The sequence below is a fragment of the Gordionus sp. m RMFG-2023 genome, chromosome 2 (genome assembly GCF_954871325.1).
Source record: "Gordionus sp. m RMFG-2023 chromosome 2, tfGorSpeb1-WG-v2, whole genome shotgun sequence".
Classification (NCBI taxonomy): Eukaryota; Metazoa; Nematomorpha; class Gordioida; order Chordodea; family Parachordodidae; genus Gordionus; species Gordionus sp. m RMFG-2023.
Window position 1 is genome coordinate 40,515,430 of NC_088776.1, and position 25,747 is coordinate 40,541,176.

At 27.5% G+C, this 25,747-nt stretch overlaps 1 protein-coding gene across 2 annotated transcripts; it reads right to left on the reverse strand.

Moving 5' to 3' along the window:
• Positions 1–7,041: 7,041 nt before the first annotated feature.
• Positions 7,042–23,264, reverse strand: LOC135925391 (uncharacterized). Of its 2 annotated transcripts, none has more exons than XM_065460682.1 (12): positions 23,236–23,264; positions 13,447–14,094; positions 13,190–13,317; positions 12,462–12,660; positions 10,325–12,356; positions 10,003–10,225; positions 9,440–9,874; positions 8,759–9,326; positions 8,396–8,574; positions 7,576–8,280; positions 7,375–7,475; positions 7,042–7,262 (listed from the first exon to the last, which is right to left on the reverse strand). In XM_065460682.1, the coding sequence occupies exons 1-12, from the start codon at positions 23,255–23,257 to the stop codon at positions 7,115–7,117; spliced, it is 5,388 nt and encodes a 1,795-aa protein (XP_065316754.1). In that variant the 5' UTR covers positions 23,258–23,264; the 3' UTR covers positions 7,042–7,114. The 2 variants fall into 2 exon arrangements, with proteins under 2 accessions (XP_065316754.1, XP_065316753.1); XM_065460681.1 differs by lacking the exon at positions 23,236–23,264 and adding an exon at positions 20,708–20,838 and having other exon boundaries at positions 7,043–7,262.
• Between the last annotated feature and the right edge of the window lie 2,483 nt (positions 23,265–25,747).

Here is a 25,747-nt window from a genome sequence, read left to right on the forward strand (position 1 = left end):
GAGTTAAATATGAAAGTGTTTCATTTAAATTAGAAGCCATTTTTATTGCTTTATTTTGAATCGATGTAATAGTTATCGATGATACAGGAAACTTAGCATCTTCCATGCTGACAATATCTAAATTTTTAATTTGAAAATATAATGACAGTAGTCCCATTATTTTAAAAATTACTTAATATATTATAGTTGTACTTAGAGTATTAAATTTACATAAATTATTGATCAAAGACTGCGCTTCTAATGAGGTTTTTGCCTCAAATAATTTATTATCTATATATTATAAGTTGAAGTGCATTTATCGTTATTGGGAGCAAGCTCTCTTTACCATTCCATCTAAGAGATTTTTCACGTGCCGACCACCTTGTCTCACCTATTTTTTGCAGCCTTCTCAACTTATTTTGGCCAAATGAATTATTCTGTTTCACTCAAGCATCCATCCTTTTATGTGATTCACCAAAGAAACTTGCTAGTTTGTTCAATAATCCAAATAAATTTTTGCCTTCAATATTATCACATGAATCACATATACAGAAATTTAATATGTGACTGTAACGCCAAAGATACAAACTACGGAGCTTCTTGTTTAATAAGAGCTTGCAACCCAACAAATTTATCGCGCATATCTGCAGCACCATCAAATGATTCTCCAATTATATTTCTCACCTGAATTCCATGTTTTAAAAAGCATTCACTCAAGATAAAATCCTTTTCCAGAAGAGTTTGTAACTTTTGTAAGTGCGAAAAGCCTTTCTGTTATTTTGCCATTATATATGTATTGTAGGCAAATTGTTGCTTAATCATAAACGCTAATGTCTTGAGTTATCCATTTGCAAAATAAACCCTCTGTTACCCATCTCCTTTTTTATTAAATTCCTGATTAGATCAAGAACAACATCAATAACTTTGTTAACAGTTGTTTTTGGCAATAGGTTATAAGAGAACCTCTTTCCTTCGATTTTGATTTGTTAAAGAGTAGGCTTTATTGCATTATATTAGTTTTATTGTACTACATTTTCTAATTACCATTCGATAATATAATTTAGCATTTATTGGTTGTATAGGATGTTGCATTAAAAATGTATGTTTTTGAGGTACAGTAGCTGTTAATTGCAACTTAAAATTTTCATGTATGCATATAATTCTAAAGGAAATACTGTAGCATCCCCTGAATAAATTTGTGGCATATCTGGGAAGGAGCTCTTTAAAAGAATAGATGATGAAATTGTTACAGATAAATATGACTTTAATATTCCTATATATGGCGAAATTGTTTCCAATGTCAATAATCCACTTTACGAAATATGAAGGCATTATTGATGTAGTTGCTTCTGATAAGTGTGAGGATAATAAAGATGGAATTGTTGTAATTATAGATAATTTATTTTCAAATATATTAATGATTTATCTGCTGTAATGGTGGCTAATGTAGTTTTAGGTGGGCGTGGCAATGATTGAACTGATGCAATAATAAATGAAGATGTTGCAGACAATATAGTTGTTTTAGGTAGATGAATAAAAGGCAGTTGTTGATATTCCTAAAAAAAAATTTTTTTTTACATGAAGTAATAGTATTAGATATTATTATTTATCAAAGATAATGTTGTTTTGGATCTGCACCAGCTGCTTTGATACCAGCACCATATTTTTTCTCTTAATTTTTTAGCTCCACCTATAAATTTACATTTGGCATTTCTATGCATGATATTTAAAAATATATCACTTTAACTAAAAATAATACATTGTTACCCATGATTAATATAAACAAGATAAGTGTAAAATTAAATTTAATGCAATTTTTTTGAAGAATTGTATTTTAATATAAGGTAATAAAGTCATCCTGTTAGGTTATCCTTTCATATGTGATGTTGCATAAAACATTTACTATTATTCATTTATAACTTAAGGCTAAAAAAAATGTCTCAAGAACTGGAAATTCAAATAAAATTCATATTTCATATAAAATTACTTATTTTTATAAAAATCTTATGAACCAGCCAGTAATAATAAAAAAAATATTATTGTATATGGTTACAAAATATGAATAAGTTGTTTACTCTCGACTTTTTACATACATCTCAATTCAATGATCATGTAAATAAGTGTAGAAATAGCTATATAAAGTTGATTATTATATTTGGTTTGTACAATTTTACTAAATTTTTATAAATAATAAGTAAATTGTTATAATCTAAATATTAGGTAAGATTTTAAAAATCTGTTTTCCTTGACCTTATGTTGATTGATTGATTTTTAATTTAACTTAAGTTGCTATTATATAAAATATATATTTCGTTTAAATTGTTTTTTTTTATAATACATATATATATATGCCTTATTTTATATTTATTTTTAGTATCATTTTTTAGTTTTAGAATAAAATAATTATAACTTAAAACCGTTTTTCTTACCATCGTTATTGTTGTATAACATGGTGCCCCGGAATGATAACTCACAATGATATATAAAAAAATCTCATATATACTGTGCATATCCCGATAAATATAAAAAAATAAAACAAAATTTTTGGAATTATGTAATAAATTATAAAAATTACTCGACATAAAGGACATACAAGGTAAATTTAAAAAAAAAAAATTGAATACATAATAGTGACAATATGTATCTTTGCTAATTTAAATAAGTTTTTAAAATAAAAATCTGCATTATGGGTGATAAAATTAGCATATCTTCCAACAGGGAAGTTAAGTTCCCAAAGTTGGAGGGACCCTTACATATACTTGGAAAGACTTGACGATTATTTCTCTCAAACAATTTTATCCGACTCAGTAAAAATTGAAACATTGATGAGCAATTTATCTGATGACCTATACGATAAAATTAAGTCATTATGTACTAAGGAAGATATCAAAGATTATAAAATTATTATTAAAAAATTAAAATTTTTATTACCCAGTCAAGATGTTTGGATATTGACTGGGAAGTTTAACCTTGCTTCACAAGGTATTAATGAATCTTTTTTGGAATGGTTTTTTAGATTGTCTAAATTAAGTAGACAATGGAATTTTATTAATGATAATCGCATAAAAGAAAAATTGAGAACATATAGTGTAAATGACAATATAAAAAATAAATAAAATAAAAATATTAACTACACATTAGATGAAATGATTGAAATAGGAAGAAAATTAGATAGTATTAACATTAAATCAAAACATAACAATGTTAATTATGTTTTTAGTAGGGATAAAAATTTAATAAAAATAATGATAATAATAGAAATAATGATAAGAATTTAGATACCCAAAGTATTTCTAATAGGAATGAGATTAATAGTAACTATAATAGACCTAATTATTATTCGAGTCAAAATTTTGATAGTAGGAATAGAATTCATGGTGATAACAATTTTAGTAATGTTAACGACAACAGGAATAGAAATTTTAGTAACGTTAATAACAATAACAATTATAATAATAACAACTATAGAAATGATCAGTATAATAATAGTAACTATCAAAATTACAATTATCGGTATAACAACAGCAACAGAAACTTTCATAATAATAATCATCAATCTCATAACAACAACTAAGGTAGGAACAACGCGTGGTTTAATTATAATTAGAGGAGGCAGATTCAATGTGACGATCAAAATCATAATAATTACCATATTACAACAACAATTCAAGTTATGAAGGAAACAACAGGTGGCATAATAAGGATAACCAAAGAAAACAAATCGAATATGACGATCGTAATAGGTGGAAGGATTTTAATTAAAGAAAACAAATCCAGTATGATAATCAAAACTTCTACGATAGCAATAATTGTAATATGAACATTGAAGAAATTGGGGAAAATAAAGTTGACACTGTCAAAGATAATAATGAGAATGATTTCAATGTCAACAACCTGGCTGAAAATACAGACAAAAATGATGACAGTGCTTTTATGACTACTTTGAAATTAAATAATATTACTACTACTATGCAGGTCGACACTGGATCAAAATATACAATCATACCTCATGATATGGCAAAAAAAATTGGTATAGGAGAAATGAAGAAATCCAGTTTGCGGCTTACAGCCTACGACGAAAACTTGGTTAAAATCATCGGGACAACTCAGGTTAAAGTAAGTTATGAAGGAATCACTAAATATTTACTAGCAGTAGTTGTAGAGTCGAGAAAGAATGCATTATTAGGAAGAATCTGGATCAATGCCTTTAAAAATATTTTAAATATATTCATAGGAAATGTCGATACCAATTATGAAGACGAAATCAATAAACTTATTAAAGATTATGAATCATAATTGACTAGCGAACCAATTAACAAAGTAAATGTCAAATTACATTTAAGATGTGACGCCCAACTTACAATGATACCACCAAGACGTATACCGTATTCAAAGATTGATCTTGTGGGCAAAGAACTGAATAGATGGACACACGAAAAAATTATTGAGCCTGTAAATGATGTGCTATGGGCGAGTCCTATAACCGCCGTATACAAAGATGATGGGAGCATCAGCCTTTGCGCAGATTTTAAAGACACTATAAACCCAGCTCTCGAAGACTTTAGATACCCACTTCCACGTATAAATGATCTTATAGCTAAACTTTCAGAAGGTAAAAATTTACCAAAATCGATTTCAAAAATGCTTTTCTACAAGTTCCGATCGATAAAAATAGCAGAAAATTTTTGACTATATCTACACATATGGGATACTACCAATTTACCAGACTTCCTTTTGGGTTGAAAACTTCATCTGCAATATTCCAACAAATCATGGATCAGATTTTCGGTGATATGAAAGATGTCATATTTTATCATGATGACTTATTAATAACTGGAAATAACGATGAAGCACATAACAACATCAAAAAGGTCTTTGAGAGAATATTATCGTACTGGTTAGTACCTAACTCCGCCAAAAGTTTATTTTTTAAAAATAAAGTTAGGTTCCTGGGTCATGATATTGACGCCAAGGGGATTCATGCTAATCATGACAAATTTTTATTTAATTACAGAAATACTCGTAATGACACTACAGGAGTTACACCGTCTAAGAGGATGTTTAACCGTGATATTAGAGTGAAATGGGACTTATTGAGACCGTTGGAGGAGAAGGAGAATAAAATAAACGTTACTTTACTACGAAATAGAACCTTCAACACAGGAGATTTTGTTTGTTATAAAGTACAAGGGATTGACACGTGTGACAAAGGGACAATTAATTTGAAGGAAAGCGACACTATGTTCTATGTCTATACAGAAAAGGGTATTAGAGGAAACACCTAGACCAATTAAGAAAGAGAGAATGCTATAACACATTTGCATACCATGACTCTCCTAAGAAGGACGGAAGTGAGGTCAAAAATATTAAAACTAATGATAAAAATATTGATACCGAATCCTAGACCGATACGAAGTAGACAAAAACCTGTTTATCTAAAAGATTATATAACTTAGTATATTAAAACAGGTAAAAATAAATACTAAAATATGTAAAAATAAATTAAAAACTAAAACACAAAATAAAAATAAAAACGCTAAAAATATCATATAAAAAATAAAAACGCCAAAAATATTATCAAACAATCTTGTTGATTTATCATCCTTTTATTATTCTAACATCCAAATTTGATCAATTCTCTAATTATTCATATATTCTGAAATCCTATTTAATAATGATAATTTTACATTGGTGATAATAACAATTTTGTAAAATTGACAATGATAACGAATTTAGCTTGACGACGAGCCAGCGTACTCAAACGATATTAACAAACCAACGTGATAGAATCAAGCCAACGACTACAATGACTTATGAACGACTTGAACAGTCAAAATGAACAACCATTTGAACGACATATTTTCTATGATAGCTCAGATGGATTATGGGAAGGCTTTTCAGAAGAAGGGGAATGTTGATTGATTTTTTTTATTTAACTTGCTTTAAAATATATATTTCGCTTAAATTGTTTTTTTTATAATACATATATATATACCTTATTTTATATTTATTTTTAGTCTCATTTTTTAGTTTTAGAATAAAATAATTATAACTTAAACCGTTTTTCTTACCATCGTTATTGTTATATAGCACCTTAGTTAGTAATAAAATAACATAAATTAACAATCATTTAATATTTAAAAAAACATTGGAAAATTAAATTGATTAAAAATTTATTTTATTAAAATTATTATACCTGGGTTTTATTTAATTTCAATGAACTAAGAACAAGAAATACAATCACAAATGTTGGCTATATTATTTCTACATAAATAAATATAAAATTATAATATAATAAGTTAATCAAAACTTAGCTTTAACTCTACTCAAACTCAAACGAAAGCGTTTTCACTTTTGAGAAAAAAACAAAACACGTGGTAATGATGTATAACATCAAGCGACGTCATTGATATTTTATCCATTAAAATATAGTAAACGATATGATAATTCTCAAGGAATTTGATATTCAAATAATAGAGATATCATTAATAATAAATATATGATAAGAGAAAATAATGTGAACATAATAAAAAAAAATTTTGATCGGCCTCTTTTTTGATATGATATTTTCCTCTGATGGGCCTCAAAAATCGACATTTTCTCGTGGCCTCGTGGACAAATTGCTTACCTGATCTTATGGCCAGTTCACCCCAGCGGCTCACTAATCATATCCAGTCGCTTATATACTTTCAATCTTCCTAAGAAACCATTTATAAAATAGAACCAAAATTAAAAAATTCCGATTTTTAAAATTCCGGGTCAGATCAAAAAAAATGATATTTACGATTAAATAGTATAAAATTTTAAATTTCATGGATAACTGAATCGCTAAAAAGAGTCTACGATACAGGGATCTATTTTATTTTCCCTAATTAAGATGTATTTGTATTTGAACATTAAATTGGTGGTTTCACTAAATTTTGGCTAAAAATATTCTTTTTATTTTTTTTAAATGCATTTTGCCAATCACAGTAAATTTAAGCAAATGAACTCCATATTAACCAGTTTTATTTTGAGTTATACCATTAGATCTTTTATTTTATTATATATTATACAAAATTTCATTATTATAATAAATATATATTTTTAAAATAAATGTATACTGATATATAATAGTTACAAATTTTTAATATTTTTAAGCCACGGGAAAAACGAAATTTATATTAAGGTTAGAATCCGTCAAACTATTTTCAAGGTTTGTTAATAGAGATTTATACGTTTTATTCTCCGGCTCTAATATTTCCTTGGCGTTTTTGATGTCCTTTAACGCGTTGTTGATTTGACTTTTTTTTAAATAAATAAGAACATGATTAATATGGGTGATTGAAAATTTTTTTTCGTTGCATAAATTTTAATCAAGTTCATCAAATATAAATAATTTTGAAATAAACTTACTTTTGACTTTTATTGATGAGGGCTCTTATGTAATAAGCTTCTAAACATTTTGGGTTAATTTTTAAGGTCTTGGAAGCATAATCAATAGCTAGCGGATAATTCTAAATAAAAAAAAATATGAATGAAATAGTTTGGTTTCTCTAAGATGATATAATTTTAAGTGTTTTGGGAAAATAAATATAAAATACTATTGATTATTACCTGTTGAAATAATTTGCACCGAGATAAATTGACGTATATATTGACTTCGAGTTCTGTAAAAGAGCTCACCAAATCGTCGCATTTCTCACTGACTAGAGCCAAAATATCTATCCCACTTTCTCGTGGGGATTTGTGTCCATCTTCAAATGCATTGGTTTTACTGATCGATGGAAACTTTTTCAGTGCGTATTCGTACCTGTAAACGGCGTCTGGTATCGTGGAGCTTGTGTGCGTTAGAACTTTGGCATCCTGAACTATTTTGGACAAAAATATGTATTGCAACGAAAGAACGGCTTTAATAGCTTTTACGAATGAAGTGTTTCGGGAGTAAAATGATTGTGTAGTTTTGATTTTGGCTTCATTTTGTGTCGAAGTGAAGATTAAATTTAGCGAATCGGCTGCAAGACTCATAAGCTTCCATGCATTAGCTCTAATCTTGGCTCCTCGGTTCAGAAATGTGTTTATTATAGATAGATATGGATTAGTACAAATGTCATTCTCATTATTAGTATGCGAGGCATCTGATAGATACTCAAACTCGGACACTACGTATTTTTGATTAAGTAATTTTAAGGAGTATGACGTATGGGACATTTTATTTTCGATATCTCGTAGATGTGAATAAATTGTTAAGTCTAGAGGGGATAAGCTTTCATTATCAAGGGTGTCAAGTGGAGAATCTCCTATATCTATCAACATTTCAACCTTTATTATAATAGTATTTAATTATAAATTTAGTTAGAAAAGTTTTGTGAAAAAAAATATTAATTTAGAATATATACATAAGAGTTAAGAAAAAAGATAATGGTGAAATAATTACTATGATATTTCTGCCAGTATGAGCCGCTAAGTGTAGTGGTGTCCGACCTAACTTGTCTACAATGTTGAGCAAAAAATGAGCTTTCTTTACCAGGTACAAGCATACATCTGTATGACCGTTATAGCATGCCCAATGTAATGCTGACCAGCCTTGTTTATCCAGCGCAGTAATGTTGGCTCCTGTTATAACATAAATTAAATTTTATAAAAATTGAATTTTAATAATTTTTCATGAATATTTTTAATTGAAATCAAAAAATGGCATATAGGATTTTGAATAAATAATTTTTTTTATATTTTCATTAAACAGCATATATAATTGAAAATTTTTTGTATTATATTAAAATTGTAGAAAAAATCAAACCTTCATTGATCAGATGTTTCAGAAGTAATGAATGTCCTTGTGAGGCAGCAAAAATGACGGCCGTTCGTTTACTAAAAACATCACAAGCTTCAAAGAAGATGGTTGATATTTTTGAGCCTATATTTTCCTCTCTATAATATTGGCAGAGTAAGTTAAAGGTTTTAAGATCTCCAATATAAGAGCAACATATTAACGGAGTGACGCCCCTAAGATAAGATAAGCCCTCTGTTTTATTTGTAGGGGCAGTGAATGCTTGTCCATATATATCCGCCTTCGCGGTATTTACCAAAAATTGGATTGTATGCTGTCTTTTATCACAGCTAAAATCGATCTGGGTTTTAGCTTGAGAATTTAAAAAATTGATATCCAAGTTTGTACTGAGATCGGGGGAGTTAAGAATAGAGCTAGTTAATATAGCAGCACACAATGGAGTAATTGCATAGTAGGTGTTATTAAAACGTTGTTGAGAATTTATATTAATATAGAATGGGGTGTTGTAAGACGAATCAACTAAAATCTTAGGATTTGGTGAGTTATGTTGAAATTGCTCCAATATAAATTTGCAAGCCTTTATAAATATAACATATAAGTGCTATAGGAAAGATAAGAATTATTTTAAAAAATTAATAAATAAATTTATCAGTGTTTAAATAAAGTTAAAATTTAATTTTAAGTTTTTACCGATATGTTCGAATGTGCGCATGCGAATAAAAAAGATCTTTGAATATGTTTAGTAATTGCATTGAATTCCGTCTCTGAGTTAGGTAAACAAGATGTGAGCAAAAATGTAATCACGTCATATTGCTCCGAAATTATGGCATATTCTAGAGCACTTGAATCTTTATCATCGGTCCTCCAAAAATTAATGTGAGGCCTTTTAAGTTGTAATGATTGCAAAAATCTCATGTTTCCTTCTCTGGAAGCTATCATTATACTATTCATTTTATCAAGTTCATTCACAGCATACGGATCTGCACCGTTTTCTATTAACATTTCTGCAAAATCTATTAATCTTGGATCAGCTACCGCCCAATTTAACAAAGTAAAAAGACAATCATTATTCATCTTGAAAAGAATGTTAGAATCAGCTCCACACATTATGAGCAAACGACTAATCTATAATTATTTAAAGTCAATATTAAATATTAATAATAAAGAAATTAAACATTAATTTTTTTTAATATAGAAACAGAGTAATTTAACATATCTTCAAAATTAATGTGATATATAAAAAATAAACTAACATCACTATCAGGCTGATATAAGTTATTCGGAATCGTTAAAGCTCTAGTGAGCATTTCGGAACTGCAATACTTTTTCAATACTGTAAGATCCGGAGATGCTTGATTTGTAGATTTTATTAAATGCGAAGCCGCCTCGTAGATATTCAAATAATTACTATTATTATTGATTTTTCCATGTTCAAGAATAGATAAAATGTCGTTAGATATAATACGGTGTCCAATTCTTAAATTTATTGCAAAAAGGTATTAAAAATATATAAAATATTCAAATGAAGTTTAAATGAAGTTTAAATGTTAAAAAAAAGAAAAGAAAAACACTGACTTCCAATCGATGGAAAATCTCAGTCTGTGATGACTCCTATTGATAAGCCAATCCCGTAGTGATGGATGTGACAAATATATCAATACGTCCCTAAAACATGTTTTATTGAGATAGGCATTGCGACTCCTACTTTTTACTAGCGATTCTCTCTCATTTCTTTCGGAAGGATGCAGCGTAATAATTTGATATTTAGTAAAAGTTGCTAGGATATTATCAACCATGCCCCTTAAATCACCTTTATCGGTAGAAACGAGATTTTCCTTTATGTTCTTTTGGTCGCATATTAGGGAAAATGAGTCGTTTAAAGAAATATCGAGTGTATTTGGCATCGTGTTGATTTCGGCAATATAGTTATCCTTGAACCATTTATTCATAATTCTTAAGAATTGAAATCGAGTCATTGGCCTAAAAGAAGCCACTAAAATGGATAATGCTATGTCAAAAAAACCTTTTTTAAATGTGCTAGCTATAGGAAATGCTCGGTTAAAACGTAGCGCGAATATTTCATCTAACGAGCGAGGAAGTATTTTAAAGGAAGAATTTTTAACGACTAAATCCCCGGATTGAATCAGGTCAAGCACACTTTCTATGTAAAGTAAATTGCCCTGACTCATTTCTACTAGATTATCCACTAGTTTCGGCAAAAGCGTGGCCGCTTGAAGGCGCTGCTCATAATCCCTCACTTTAGAATTTTGTAGAGGTATCTGATTATGCAAGGAATGAGAGGATGATAAGGAACTGGAAGAATTAGAGGAAGACGTTGAATTGTTTGATACGATTGACATACTCGATGTTATTGTGGATGAATTAATTTGACGAGAATCGGTGTGAGGTGTTTCCATCAAATATTCGTTATCGCAAGCCCCTACTACATTATCGTATATCGCCTTCGGATTCAATTGAATTCTCCGTCCGATAAAACGGTATGCGTCTTCCTTAACTGAAACCACTCTGTCTGTACTTTTGCCTTCGTTGGCCAGCTCATCCGAACAACCATCAAGACTTATCGAAAGGGTAATGAATTCTTGACTAGTTAATAATCCTCCCATTCTCATTTGTTGGTCAGCTTCTCGAGCAGTGAATATGATTTTTAACCAAGGTGGTATCAAAGGGAGACAGGAGTAAGTTACGAAGTTGCATAAATCGAATTTCGTCTCCGTGTTAATGAGATCGTCAATTAATATAACGAAAGCTTTATTTTGAGGTAGGCAGCCTCTCAATTTTAATTTCTCTAGTGGAGCCACTATTAATCGATAAAAGGCCTCGACTGGGTCGGCTTCAACAACCGAGGATGATTGAAATATAATGTTATTACAGTGAAGAGGCCAATAGTGAAGCATGGCTTGGGAGAGTTGACGAGCTATATTGATTACGAAATGAGGAACAGACAACGTGGACACATCTTCCAGCTGGCAAAAGTGGTAAGCCAATACGCTCTGTCCCAGACATTCTAAAGGTAATATCATTTGGTCATCAAAAGAAGTTTCGTTTTCGCCACTATGAAGGACAGAAATCTTCTTAGAGGAAAACTTATCTAATAAAATGGTCTTTCTTGTATCGTCAATTTCTTCCTTATCAGCGCCGCGTCTGTCAAATCGGGTCATGATTAATGGTTTTGTAGGCGGGCTCCTGTTAGGAATACGAAAGGAGGCCGAAGCGTTTAGCAAACTTGTTTTCCTGCGAATTATGGATTCGGGTGACATTTTGGTACTGAATTTTTTGAATAAGAGCGGGGTCGTTATAATAGGATACTCTGTTTGATGTTTATTTAGTTTAGGAACACCAGCCTTATCATAAAAATTTTCCAGCCTCCGATTTCTCCTTTGAAGCTGGGGCGTAAGTAATAGTCTATCAGTGCATAGATTAGGGTGATTTAATTGACTGTTGCTATCAATATTGTTGTTAATGCTATTGGATGTACACCGATAATTTTGAGAATTTTTGTCTTTATCGCTATCCTTATTGTATGAACAGTTTTGATTATTTGATTGAGCTTGTCGTTCCCGCATTTGTAACGATAATATTAAATTGTCTATTTTAAAAAATTTAAAGGGTTAAAATTATTATAGTTTATATTATTATTCTAAAATTACACGTTTTTAATATAAATATATAAATTAAATACTGTTTTATTTACCATTTATGAACGATATGTCATAATTGGTTGATGAAGCATTATTTAACAAAGCGGATGCATCGTTCCTAAAAACTGGACTATGTCTAAGTATTTCCCTTAAGATAGCAGTTTTCCCTGAACCCGTTTTTCCTGTTATTACGAATCCCTTAATTTCCAATTCATCTTCATCTTTGTTTCGGAGCCCATTTAAATTAAGTTTCTATATAACAATAAAATTTAAATTCTAAAAGAATGGCCCTTAAACATTACACATTGAATTATAATCATTCTTCTAACCCATACTATAGTTTTTAATTACTAAGTATAAAAATACAAACCTTCAAATTAACTATACATTATATTTAATAAAATTTAAAAAGGCTAAATATAAAATATAATTATATATATAATACGTGACAATTTTGTAGTATCCATATTTTTACAATAAAAAAATTTTGTAATTTTTTTTCAAAATTTATAAATAATAATTTGAATATATTTTTTTTAAAAATAGGGGAAAATCCCCCCCCCCTCCTCTTCTATGGATAAAAAGGGGGTTTCAAATTCTTGAATTTTATTTGGTCAGGTTTAAAATATCTTTTATTAGAGCAAAGCATATTTTTACCACATTTTAAATTTTTTACTTTTAAGTATAAGTCTGACCCTGCCTTTATAGTTAGCGTGAATTCGCGGCGAAGGAATGCAGGGTAAATGCTAAAGAATGGAAAATAATGTATTTTATATTTTACTTGTATCATATTTGTATATATCCAATTTCTTTCAACGAATATTGAATTCGTTTTATCTAAATAAGGCAAGGGGAATTTCAACGTTTGATCAAAGTTTTCGCACTCTTTACCGGTGTTAAAGAGATCATCTAATGTAAATAAGCAAATAATTTAATTGAAAGTTTGTTTTTTTAATATTAAAACATTATAACTTTAATAATGTACATAAAAGAAAGCTACAAAAAAAATCTTCGTGTAATAAAATAAAAATGTTTTACTTAAAAAAGTATAGCTAAGTTTTGGGTTTATTTCTTCAATAATTTTGCATTGCGAATCGGAAGTTGGTTCATAATGATTTTCAAGTTTTGTCCACACATTTTTCTCTTTCATTATGTGTACTCCTCTATCATTATTCTGCACATCATTTCGAACGCGAACATCATGGCAGTTATCTTCCGTTAATGTTTTCCTTCTCTCATCGATCCAAATAGACTTAGTATTTCTTCCACTCGCATAGACAGATTCCTTTTCGTTGATTGGAAACTTCCTAAAAGTTTCTTTTTCGTAATCCCTGTCAATCGAAATACTGGAATCAACATGCATCGAATCTAATGCGATATTGATACATTTTTCTTTGAGTTTGCTACCGCGTTTATTATTATATTTTAGACCCCCGTTATACTTTTCTGTCAAGATTATTTGGTCTTTAATGTCCGAATTTCTGAGGCCCTCTTTTTCTTCGCCGTAATAATAGTGTTGGATTGATGCTTTCCTCTGCACTTTTCTATTTTTAATTATTTTGATGGATTCTTTAGTTTGTATACTAGGATTCGGATTAGAATATAAAATATCATCTTTACGGTTATTTGTGTTGCAAGGAGAATAATTTGAGCCCAAAGATCCTTCGTACCCTAAATCATCGGAACCTAGTCGAGAATAAATTGATATTAGATAGTTAAATAAATATTTTATATTGAATTATAAAAAATGAACCTTTTTTTCTTAAAATCAAATAAATTATATTAGAGTCCTACAGGGCCGACCCATCATCCTGGCCCACACCAGACCGGCGGTACCACCATCATCAATTAAATATAGTATCGGTCACATGTGGCCCAAAAATTATTAATGTTATAAATATTATCTTTTGGTCTGATTAACATAAAACTAATTTTAAAAAAATAAGAAAAGATTTTACAAAATCAGGAAATGGGGAGGGCCATATACTATTCATTTTCATATCATATTTTGCAAATGAATAAAATAAATAGATAAAATTTGAGTTATCAAAGTTGTTGCTGAATATTTAAATTCAATGCATAGCAATTAAAATTGGGTACAATTACATTTTTTGAGTTTGAGATTTCTTCTCTATAAGCTTCTTTTTTTAAAAAAATATCGGACCACGGATCGGCAAAAAATTTGAAACCGGCGCTTGTATATTTTAGAGGTCTCTATATTATATCAGTTTCAAATTCAAAACCCGAAATCTGAAAGAATATTTTTATTTTAAATAAGAATCAATAGCTATTTGTAAATCGAAGCTTGATTTCAACAGTGCAATGCTCAAACAATACTTTTAAAAAGGTTAACTTAATTTAGTATAGCTTTGTACCATTTTTCCATTTTTAGCGTTTATTAGGGAGAAAACTGAGCAATTTGATTTTTTTAAATAGGAAAAATGATCCTAATATAAAAGTTTTTTTTTACTGTTGATAAGCATTTTCTTTTTAATAAACAGAAAATCAAAGGTAATAATGTTTGCTTTAAAACAAAAAAAAAATTCAAATATTATGTTCTTATATTTACATTTTACAAACACAAATATAAATTATTGTTTCTTTAATATAATAATTATAAATCATTTATTTCGTCAATATCTAAAAAAAATTGTGTTAACTATTGCAAAAATAGTTTTTATAATTTATTTTTAAATCCTCCAAAAATGACAATAGGTGTCCCTTTAAGTCGGCCTTCCCAGTCAAGATCCTATAAAATCTTTACATATTGCTCACCAATCTATGTTCATAAAATGTAACATAACCCCCTTGGCGTATCACTTTATAGATATTTCTTTAAAATTTGTTATATTATAGGATATTTTTTTTTACTATTGTCTATAGTGAATTATTTTAGATATGATAAGTAAACCAAAAGTGATAAAATAAAAAAAGACAATAAATTTAGGGTGGCAAAGTTAAAATATACAAAAATTATACAATAAGAAAAATTAAACAATAAGAAAAATTAAACAATAAAAATTCTTCTTTTTTTTATCGTGAGAAAATATTTTGCCAAGCAACTACTTTTATTTTTAATGGTTATTAAGAAAAGGTAGGGGAGGGAGTTATATTTATTATTTATAAAGGCTAATTAAAATGATAAAGAAAAAATAATTGTCATTGTGTCTCGGCTGCCCCCTTTCGAGAGGGTATATAATAGTTAGGTTGTGTGAAAAAAAGATATAAATGTATAATTGAAGATTTAAAATATTAGATTTATAAAATGTGATATAATTATTTTTTACTTTTTTCTCTTTTATAATATTTTTAATATGACTTTACTTTTATCATATTGTTATTATCTAATCACTTTAAAATCAAAATAAATTTTTATAATAAAATGAATTTTTTTTCTTCTATAATTTATTTTTTTTAAAAAGGCCTTCTTAGGTAGAAATATTTGACTAGAATAATTTATTTTATTTAAAAAGGTGATTTCAAGTTCGACCTTTTGAATAATCTTTTAAATATTATAATACACAAAAATTCTGAATCAAAATATCGTTTAAAAATGAAGGTGTCGAAAAAAATCGGTATAGCCTTGGGGCGCGAGTATATATATAATCTTTTTAGTTTTTCTTAAGCAATTTTTGGGTCAAAGCTTTGAGGCGGAGATATATTTTCATCAAAAAATAGAGTTTGAGGTATAAAAAACTTTTTAATAAAAATTTTTGTTATTTAGTAAAATATTATTAATAAAAATCATTCCTTTTTTTAATGGTAACTGTGATTCAGTTGGTTGTGAAATATGAATTATATTGAGTGAAGCGACGAGTCAGTGATTCAATTTAAGGCGGGACCCATTTTTCTGAACATTATTTCTGAGGCTAATTAACACTACCAGTTAGTTAAGGGTTAAATAGTTGGTAGAAAGATACGGGGATAGGGTAATATATTAAAAGGGTTTAATAAAATTTGAACTTCTAAACAATGACCTGTAAATAATTTTTGAAGTCGGCTAAAAATCTAACTATAACATGGGAGTATAAATTTGTTAAAAGCGTTAAACATTAAAACAGAGAAACATTTTGTAAATTATAAAATTTATATCTCCTGAAATCAAGAAACGATTTATAAGCGGATATATTATAAATAATTAGTTAATTCATTTATATATCTTTTACGTAAAATGTTAGTTTATCTTTATTTCCCATTTTTTTAAATAATAATTATATCTAATTGTTAACATTTTATTATAAATGAAATTGTATTAATGAATTTAAAATATGTTAAGAATTAAGATTAAATAATGGAATTTAAAAGAAAAAAAATTTTGATTTTTGAAATCGGGAATGCAATTCAAAAACGAAAAATCATAAAATAGCGTGTAGTGAAGGAGGGAGACAAATCTCCTTAACCCGTGGTTAATTTTTAAAAAAATTAGCATTTTTAAATAATGAATAAAATCTCCTTGCCATCCTTTTCAAAAAGAAAATATATTTAATTGTATAGGTCATTGCAGGGTAATAACCATGCATTATACCTTATCATAATCCTAATCATCATAATAGACACATTTTTAACTAAAATCAATTCAAGATTTATAATTCATCAATGACTTTTACAACTGTTATTACCTTGGAATCTTTTTAAGGTTAATATCAAAGTATTAAGAAAATTAAATATTTACAACTCAATTAAAATCTGAGGGTATATGAGGATGCATTACTTGTAAAATAGTTATGATATAAAAAAAAATTACCGTAGATTATCTTCTAAGAAATGCCATGTTTACACATTTTTTAAGAATATTTCCTAATATATTTAAATTATTGTATTTGTATATTTTAGCTAGGTAAGGAAACCAGGGCGGCACAAGATTTTATTTAAAAACCAGACATTGAAATAGCATTGTATAATATGTACATTAGAGATCTGCAAAGTTAGGCCCGGCCCGTACCCAGCCTGAGTCCGGCCCGGCCCGAACTTTAAAAAAATTTCGAGCCGGGTCGGGTCGGATTTTGGAAATTTTATTAAATATATCTAAATTTATCAATTTTATATTGAATTTTTTATGTAAAATAAAAATTTTTGATTTAATTTATTGAAACTAAACGCTATATAACATATGTCTTTTATTTTAAGTAATTATTAAAATTAATATCTATATTTAAATAAATTCGGGCCTAACCGGGCCGGTAAATTTTTTTAAAATAAATTTCGGGTTCGGGCCGGGCCGGCAAAACTTTTTTAAAAAAAATTTCGGGTCGGGCTTGAAAAATTAGGCCCGATGTAGATCACTAATGTACATTGCGGAAAAAATTTCATACCTTTCAGCTATTTGAATTTTCTTATGATTAAATATGTTTTTTTGGTAAAAATCAACATGTTTTAACACCACAATATTAGATGACATTAAAATATAAAGAGTTTAAAAATAATAAATTTGACATTATATGAAATATAAAATCCTTTTTTCGCATTTCAGTAAGTTTCATAATCATATATCATGAAATATATATTTAAAAGATATTAATTGTTTAAGTAACTAGAGGCTAGAATCAGAGTGGGGTCAATCAAATTATGCTTACAAATATATAATATAATATAATATAAAATAAGTATTTATTGGCCACTGTTATATGTTTAATTCAATTCTATATGATAATACTAGTGTTGTTAAACGGCTCGTTTTGAGCCGATTATTAAAAAACGGCCTAGTCAATATTTTAGCCAGAAAAATATTCCCTCAGCCAAGAGATTTCGCTAATTGATGTCTAAGAACCTTTGTGCCATCTATGAGCAAAATCTTCAGGCTTGCGTAATATTATTTTGGATAAAATATTGAGTTAGCAGTTTTTAAAAATTGACTCAAAACGAGCCATTTAACAACACTAGATAATATAATAGAAATAGGAAAAAAATACAAATAATGTCATATTTTGTCATTTTTATATGAATTATTTTTATGTAAATGGTATATTTATATCAATAAAACATTGTCCATGAAAATAATGAAATAGTAATTCATATTATCTTATGAGATACTATGTGAATCTACAAGCCCCGGGTTTGGGGCTTGTTGACGCAAAACTATTACTAGAGAATCAATCTTGAAAAAAAAGTATAAAATAATTTAAAAATTTATCAATGTAAAACGTTAGGTAGAATTTTGGGCGACCTTATGGTATCATAAATTTAAATACAATTATTTTCGAACCTATAATGATTTTGACAAAAATTGGGCCGACTTGCCCTGATCTCCCATATTGCAAAGAATAGTATGATATAAGTAAGACATTAGAAAATAGATTGAATTTGAATGGGTTAGTTTTTTTAAATAAGGTATATACATATTTGATCCCCCCTAATACAGAGTAAATTATTGAAAAATTGCCTCGATAATAATATAAAATTTCTGTTAAATCTATCCTAATCTATTATATTTTAACTGTATTTGGTACCTTTTTATTTTTTTCATGCAATTGTATTTTATTTATAATTTTCCCCCTCCCATCCCCCATTTTTATGTGATATGATTGATCTGCTGATTCGGTACAGGTTGATACGTTTGTCAAATATAATCTGCCCTTAACTCTGCATTCATAGTTAAGAATTCATGGCGAAGTTTACAATATATGCTGTTTTTTGTGTATTTTTATACATTTCGCTGCGAATTAACTGTCCTTGCAGGGTTGATTTGATTTTTTAGGCTTCCTTCCTTGAGTCTGATGACAATTTCAGTTTGAAAATGTTTGTAGCCGTTTAGGTGTCGGCTCAAAATCGAGAAAATGGAGCAATTTATCAACACTTATTATTTTCTCTCGGTCGGATTGGACCTTTATTTTAAAATTTTAAGTCAGACCAGACTCGGATCTCTATAAAATTTTAAATTATTTTATTTTCTTAATCTTTTTATAAATATTGTTTGCAAAATTAATACAATACTTAATAATTTCAGCTTTCCTTATAATATATCATAGAGATTTGCAAAAGTAGGTCCGGCCCGTACCCGTCCCAAACGGGCTTCGGGCCGGGCCTAATATTTTTAAAAAAATTTAAGCCGGGTCGGGTCGGGCCTTGGATTTTTTTTTAAATATATCTAAATTTATCAATTTTATGTTGAATTTTTCATGTAAAATAAAAATATTAGATTTTATTTATAGAAACTAGACGCCATATATTTATTTTGAGTAATTATAAAAATTAATTTCTATATTTAAATAAATTCGGGCCGGGCCTGGCTTGAAAAATTAGACCCGATGTAGATCACTAATATATCACGCTTTTTAACAGCCTGAAAAAAAATATTAGGATCGACTTGTATGCACTTTTATTTTGTAACAAAATTTTTGTGCGTTTATTTATATTTGAGTTTTTTTCATATTAATATATTTAAAAATTGGCAATTATTTTTACATTTTTAATATATTTAACTTTAATTTTAAAAATTTACAAAACCACTTATAGATAATTTCAAAAAATTGCACCCCATCCCTACACCCTTGACCCATCCTGGTTACGCGCTTGTAATTTTCCAAACCACTGGATTTTTTTGCCACATCAAAGAGAGTGCACATTATTATTAAAACTGTTAAAAAAAGGAAGCCAAGATGATGCTCATAAAATAGATATATCGATGTTATAAATATGTAAATCACATTATTATGCAATACAAAACATGAAACAATAAAAAAACATAAATTTTTATAAAAATTGTCAATCCCTCCCCATCCAAATATATAATTCATTGAGGTTACTTTATTAAACCAGGAACTTCTTCCATGAGGGGGTAGGGGTTATGACGCAAGATAATCACTGAAATTAGAAGGGGGTAGGTAAATATGAAGATACTATAGATATTTAAATAAAATTGGAGAATGGTGGGGGGAGTGGGGTTTTGATTGGCATTTCATTTTTTTCTAATTTTGATTCAATAGAAAGGGGTAGATGCCAAAATTTAAAGAGAAGTTGGGTAATTTTTTGAAGTAAATCGTCATTGGCTTAGGGAGAGTGACCCCTACTGCATACTATATTATTTATTAGGCGAGATCTTATCATATAGTGGGGTGGCTGAAATGGAAAACTCAGCTCAGCACACCTAAAATATTTTCTATTTGAGCTAAAATTAATTTATAAGCACAAATAGTCCTGCTTACGAATACTCCATCTTTTATAAATACTAGAGAAGCTTAACAAAAATATCAAGGAATATATTCTCGATCTTTTACGTATTTCATTAAGTTTTCAAAAGAAAATATTTTTTAAAAAAATGTATAAACTTTAATATTAAAATAAGATTTAATTATTTTATTACCTGAGGAACCGATGGTAGGATATGTATTCTTAATATTCATAAAAATATTTGTGGATGTGTTGATGTTTAAATCCTCAAAATCAGAATTCCTCTTCAAATGAGAATTATTGGCAGTTATTAAATTTACATGATTATTGACTATCTCAAATTTTGTGATCAATTTTGATGTCATTGTACATTTACGTTTTAAAAAATAAATTTAAATATTGTTTACATTTTTTTACCCAGGTAATTAAGAATTAAAATGTATTAAATTTCGGGAAACATATTAAAAAATTTTAATACCTTATTTTAAAAATTAATTAACTTATTTTTTTTTAACTTTTTGACATATAAAATTAAAATATAAAAAAAATATTAATATATTTTTAATATAACACAGTAAAATTTTAATGAATGAGATACAATAAAATAAAATAAATTTATATATTTTATGTATATCTATTTTTTTTTAATTTATGTGTATTTTTTTTCTATTTTAATTTTATTATGTTTTTTGATGTAAACAAGGTGTAGCAGATATTTGTTGTAACAGTTAATACATAGTAAAGTAACCGTACTTAAGTAGGGTAGTGTAAAAATATTATTAAATTATATGAGATTATAAAATTAAAATTTTATAAAATGGGAATGGGACGAATATTTTTACATTCATAAAATTTTATTATAAATTGCTAAAAATTTCAATAGATTTTGAATTTAATATTAGGAAGGACCAACGTTAGTCTGGAAAATAATACTGAGATATTCTTTTTTACTCTTTAATTCCTGTTTAAGAATGCCAGATAAAAATTTATTAATCAAGAAGACCCAGATAATAAAATAGTAAAAATATGCTTGATAAAAAAACCACAGTTTATTTATCTTAAAAGTAAATTAACCCAACTCTGCTATTATATTTATTTTCTTTATTAATATAAATTTTTAATGTAAATTTCAGAAATGTTAACGCTCCTTTTTAAAAGTAGCTAGCTTCCGCTCCTACCTTCTCAGAGCTAGCTCCCCCGCTCTAAGTAAAGGAGTGTCTCTCCATAGACGCTCCTTTGATTTTCATTTTTTTTAGAAAGTACACGAAACAAAATCATATTTTTTTATCAAAAAAGTTTTATTTATATTAAATGATATATCAAAATATATCTGTTTAGCATTACTAAACAGGAGCACTAGAGGGAGGCAGGTTTTAAAAATAATTATTATTGGGTTTACAGTTTTCCTAGATTTGTGAGAGTGCCCTACCTCCCAAATTCTTCAATTTAGAACGAAAACGGAGGGTTTATTAATTAAATATAATATTTATATTATATCATTGGACCAATCCATCTAAATGCCCGACAAAAATGCAATGAATTAATAGGGTATAAGTCTGTTTCGGGCCTAATTTTTCAGTCTCGGTCAAATTTATTTTTAAAAAGTCAGACCCGTCTCGATTGAGAATTTTTTTTATTTTTACCGAAAAGCCCGACCCGAAGAGAATAAGATTGTTTGTTTCTTGCAAAAATTTTAAATATCAGATTTATATCAAAATTTAAGCCCAACTAGGCCCGAATTTTTTAAAAATATAAGGGCGGGATGAGCCCGAATCGATTTTTTTAAAGGCCCTTGACCTACGATCATTAATTAACCCTATATTCGACAATAAAAAAAAATTTTCGAAGTATATTAAATATTTGCTTAAATTGTAATATTTTATTTTTATCCGTGAATATTTTAGTCCGATTATCTAAGTGATTGTTGAATATAAACAGATGGGTGAGTATTATTCTATTTATAAATATCCTCTTCCAAATATGCAATTAAAGAAAAATTCTAAAAATTAATAAGGTTCCGTCTAGGGTCTACGTACAAAGTATAATTTTGATAAAATTGCTATTCTTTCCTTATTTATTATAAATTTAATTTGCTTAAAGTTAGTTATGATTTATACATTTATAATAAAATTCTCTCAATGAAAACCCGGAAACCTTAACATTATAACATTTTTGTGGAAAAAAAATACTTTTAAAATTAAAACAGATAATAGGTATAAATTATTGGCAGGTTTTAACTTTTTTAGACAAAGTATAAAGTTTCTTTGAGCGACACATTAATTTTTTTTTCCCATAAAAGATATAAAGATAAATTGTTATTTTATAATACCTCTAATAGACACTTATAAAATATTTTGCCTTGTAAAATTTATAGAAAATTATTATTGTTAGATAAAAGATATGGAAATTATTTTACTCTTCAGGTGTTTATAATTTAATAAATAATAATATTTTCCTCTTTCTCACAAATTGCTAATGCAATATACTTTATAGGTAAGGCAATTTAATAAAATAAATTCCCATATTACTACTTATTTGTTATTAAATATATCTTTCTTTATTAAATGATTAGTGATTTATAATAATATTTTAAGAAAAGTAAATTTAATTTTCTTTGTAAAATATTTAAGAAAAACATATTGTGTAAAAGATAAAAATTAAAAAACCAATTTTTTAAAAAATAAATAATAAAGCAAAATTTTAAATATAAATTATTTTCACCTTGAGTGGGAGTCAATGACATGTCTTTATTTAAGGATAACATACTATTCCGCCTATTATCCTTATTGAAGCGTGGAAACAATTGTTTATGATCTAAATAACGTGTAGTGTTAAAGCATTCAGTTGATTCAACAAAAAAATTCGTGTTTTTTAAAGTTTGTGTGCTTTTGGAATGTTTTGAAATTCTTGGACCTGGGGGATTCGCCAAAAAGGGAATATAACCATTTTTTAAGTTAGTTGAGCAACAATATTCTTTAATATGACTAAGATCATGTTTGGAGCTATTATTAATAGAGGGTTTTGTAACCTTTTTGTTACGAGAGAGCCTTAAGGAGTTGTAGCGTTGGAAAAATTGGGAAGGTTGTTGAAATATAGAGGACTTACTTTTCTTAGATGTCACGTTTTTATTGGACTCAATCACATTTCTGTTGAGTAAATCTTCGTGAACTTGCTGGCATAAATCTCCCTTGCGAAAACTGAGAGTTGAAAGTGTATCTAGGGTGTGAGTAGATGCTGTGAGGTTTTTGCCTACTGAATCATTTTTATAACATTCAGTCAAGTCAAAACATGCTTCTTGCTGTATGATATTTTCCCAAAAGTATTCATCCTCGTAAAAATATTTTCTAGAGTTAACGGGTTCTTGTGTAATATTCTCAGGACTTTTATATTTGTTTGCAATATTATCATTGTTCCTTGGACGTGTTTGTAATGAACGGTACATATAATTAGTTCTATCATATATGGTATCTAATAAATTACAAATAATTTGATTCTAAGTCAATAACGTTTCTAAAAAAAATTATTGAAAATATTACAAAATGTATATATTAGGGAGGCCAACATTTCCTCTTTTAATTCTGTATTATCTTATAGTTAATACCTCAAAGTTTAGGAATGTACTTAATTATAGTTATGTCTATCATAGTGTTCTGCAGATTTAATTCAAAACATTTACATATTTTTTAATTCGTTCGTGAATAAAGTTATTTAACTTGTAAAAATTGAAAAGAATTATCTTTAAAAAATTTTTGCAAGTCAAATGATTTTATTTTCAAATAAATTAAAAAATATGGAAATATTTTCCATCAAATCTGGTCAACAAACATGGTATATTCACTTAAATCAAAGATAAAAAATTTTCTTAGCAGGTTATCAATATTATTACATATTAATATTTACAACAAATTTAGATAATTTTAAAACGGAAATCCTGATATTAGCTCATCCAAATTTATTTGTTCTAACATCTAAATTATTTTTTATATAATCTTTGAATTCTCTAATATTTTTTTATTCAAACAATATGGGAAAGAATGGCGATTGTTTGTCTTGAATATTATTATTATCTTACAAATATTTTATATGATATACATAAAATTGTAAAAACCATAACTATAAATTACCATATTGTTATTTTTTTTATAAGCATAATTTATCGTAGAAACTACATAGTAAGAAACACACGCAACAAACAAAAACTTACCATGCACTGCAGTCTGCACATCTATTGGCTTGTTTACGATACGAATAATTAAAAAATTAAATTATAATTTTCACATGTGTGAACAAAATGTTTTACATTTTATAGTACTAGTATTTAATAAGTGTAAAATTTTTTTAAAATATAAATAATTAACTTTAATAGTACTAAACACACGAAGAATTCACTATCCACTTCATTTATCTATAATTAAAATGATTTATCTCCTCTACTTTCTATCAGTGATTTATAATCTAAATATTTATATTGAATTAACTTTTTTTCATAATCATAAGTTATAATAATAATTTAATTAATAGCCAACCAATAACCGTATTTTAAAAATCAAAGATAATTGAACTTCACAATCTTTCTAACGCAAGTTAAGAAAATATTATATCACACTGTCATTTACTTTTCGTATTTATAAACACATTGAAGAATTTAAAGATTTACAAGATATTTTAAAATTCTTTAATCTTATATAAAAAATTATAATTATTGATAAATTATAATCTTAATCCTTTTTAAATATATTTTTATGTAAAAATGTCCTTGATGGAGATGTGACAAAACTTCTCCTATTTTTAATTAAAGAAAGATATTTTTTAAAAAAATCAATTGAGGTTTTTACAAATTATAAAATCTCGGCTATATCTATATATTATGTTCGAATATTGCTCTATAATTATTTTTAATATAAGTGTTCATGACATAACTTACAAATAATTTAAAAAAAAAAAATTTGAGCCCCCGAGATTGTAAGGGATAATGATGCCACTGGCATCTGTACAACCTATCTACCCACAGTATATTCATGTTTCTTGTTAATCATTTGTTATGTAAATTGTAATGGAATAAAATAGTTTTTGCAAAATTTTAATCATCCTTATTTTTTAATTTCAAATATCACTAAATAAACTATAAATAATAATATTTTGATTTAAAAAAATACAATTTTTTAAAAAATAATATAATTTATTATATAGTTGTATTGCCAAGGAGAGATGATCAAATGCGTGCTCATCGCTT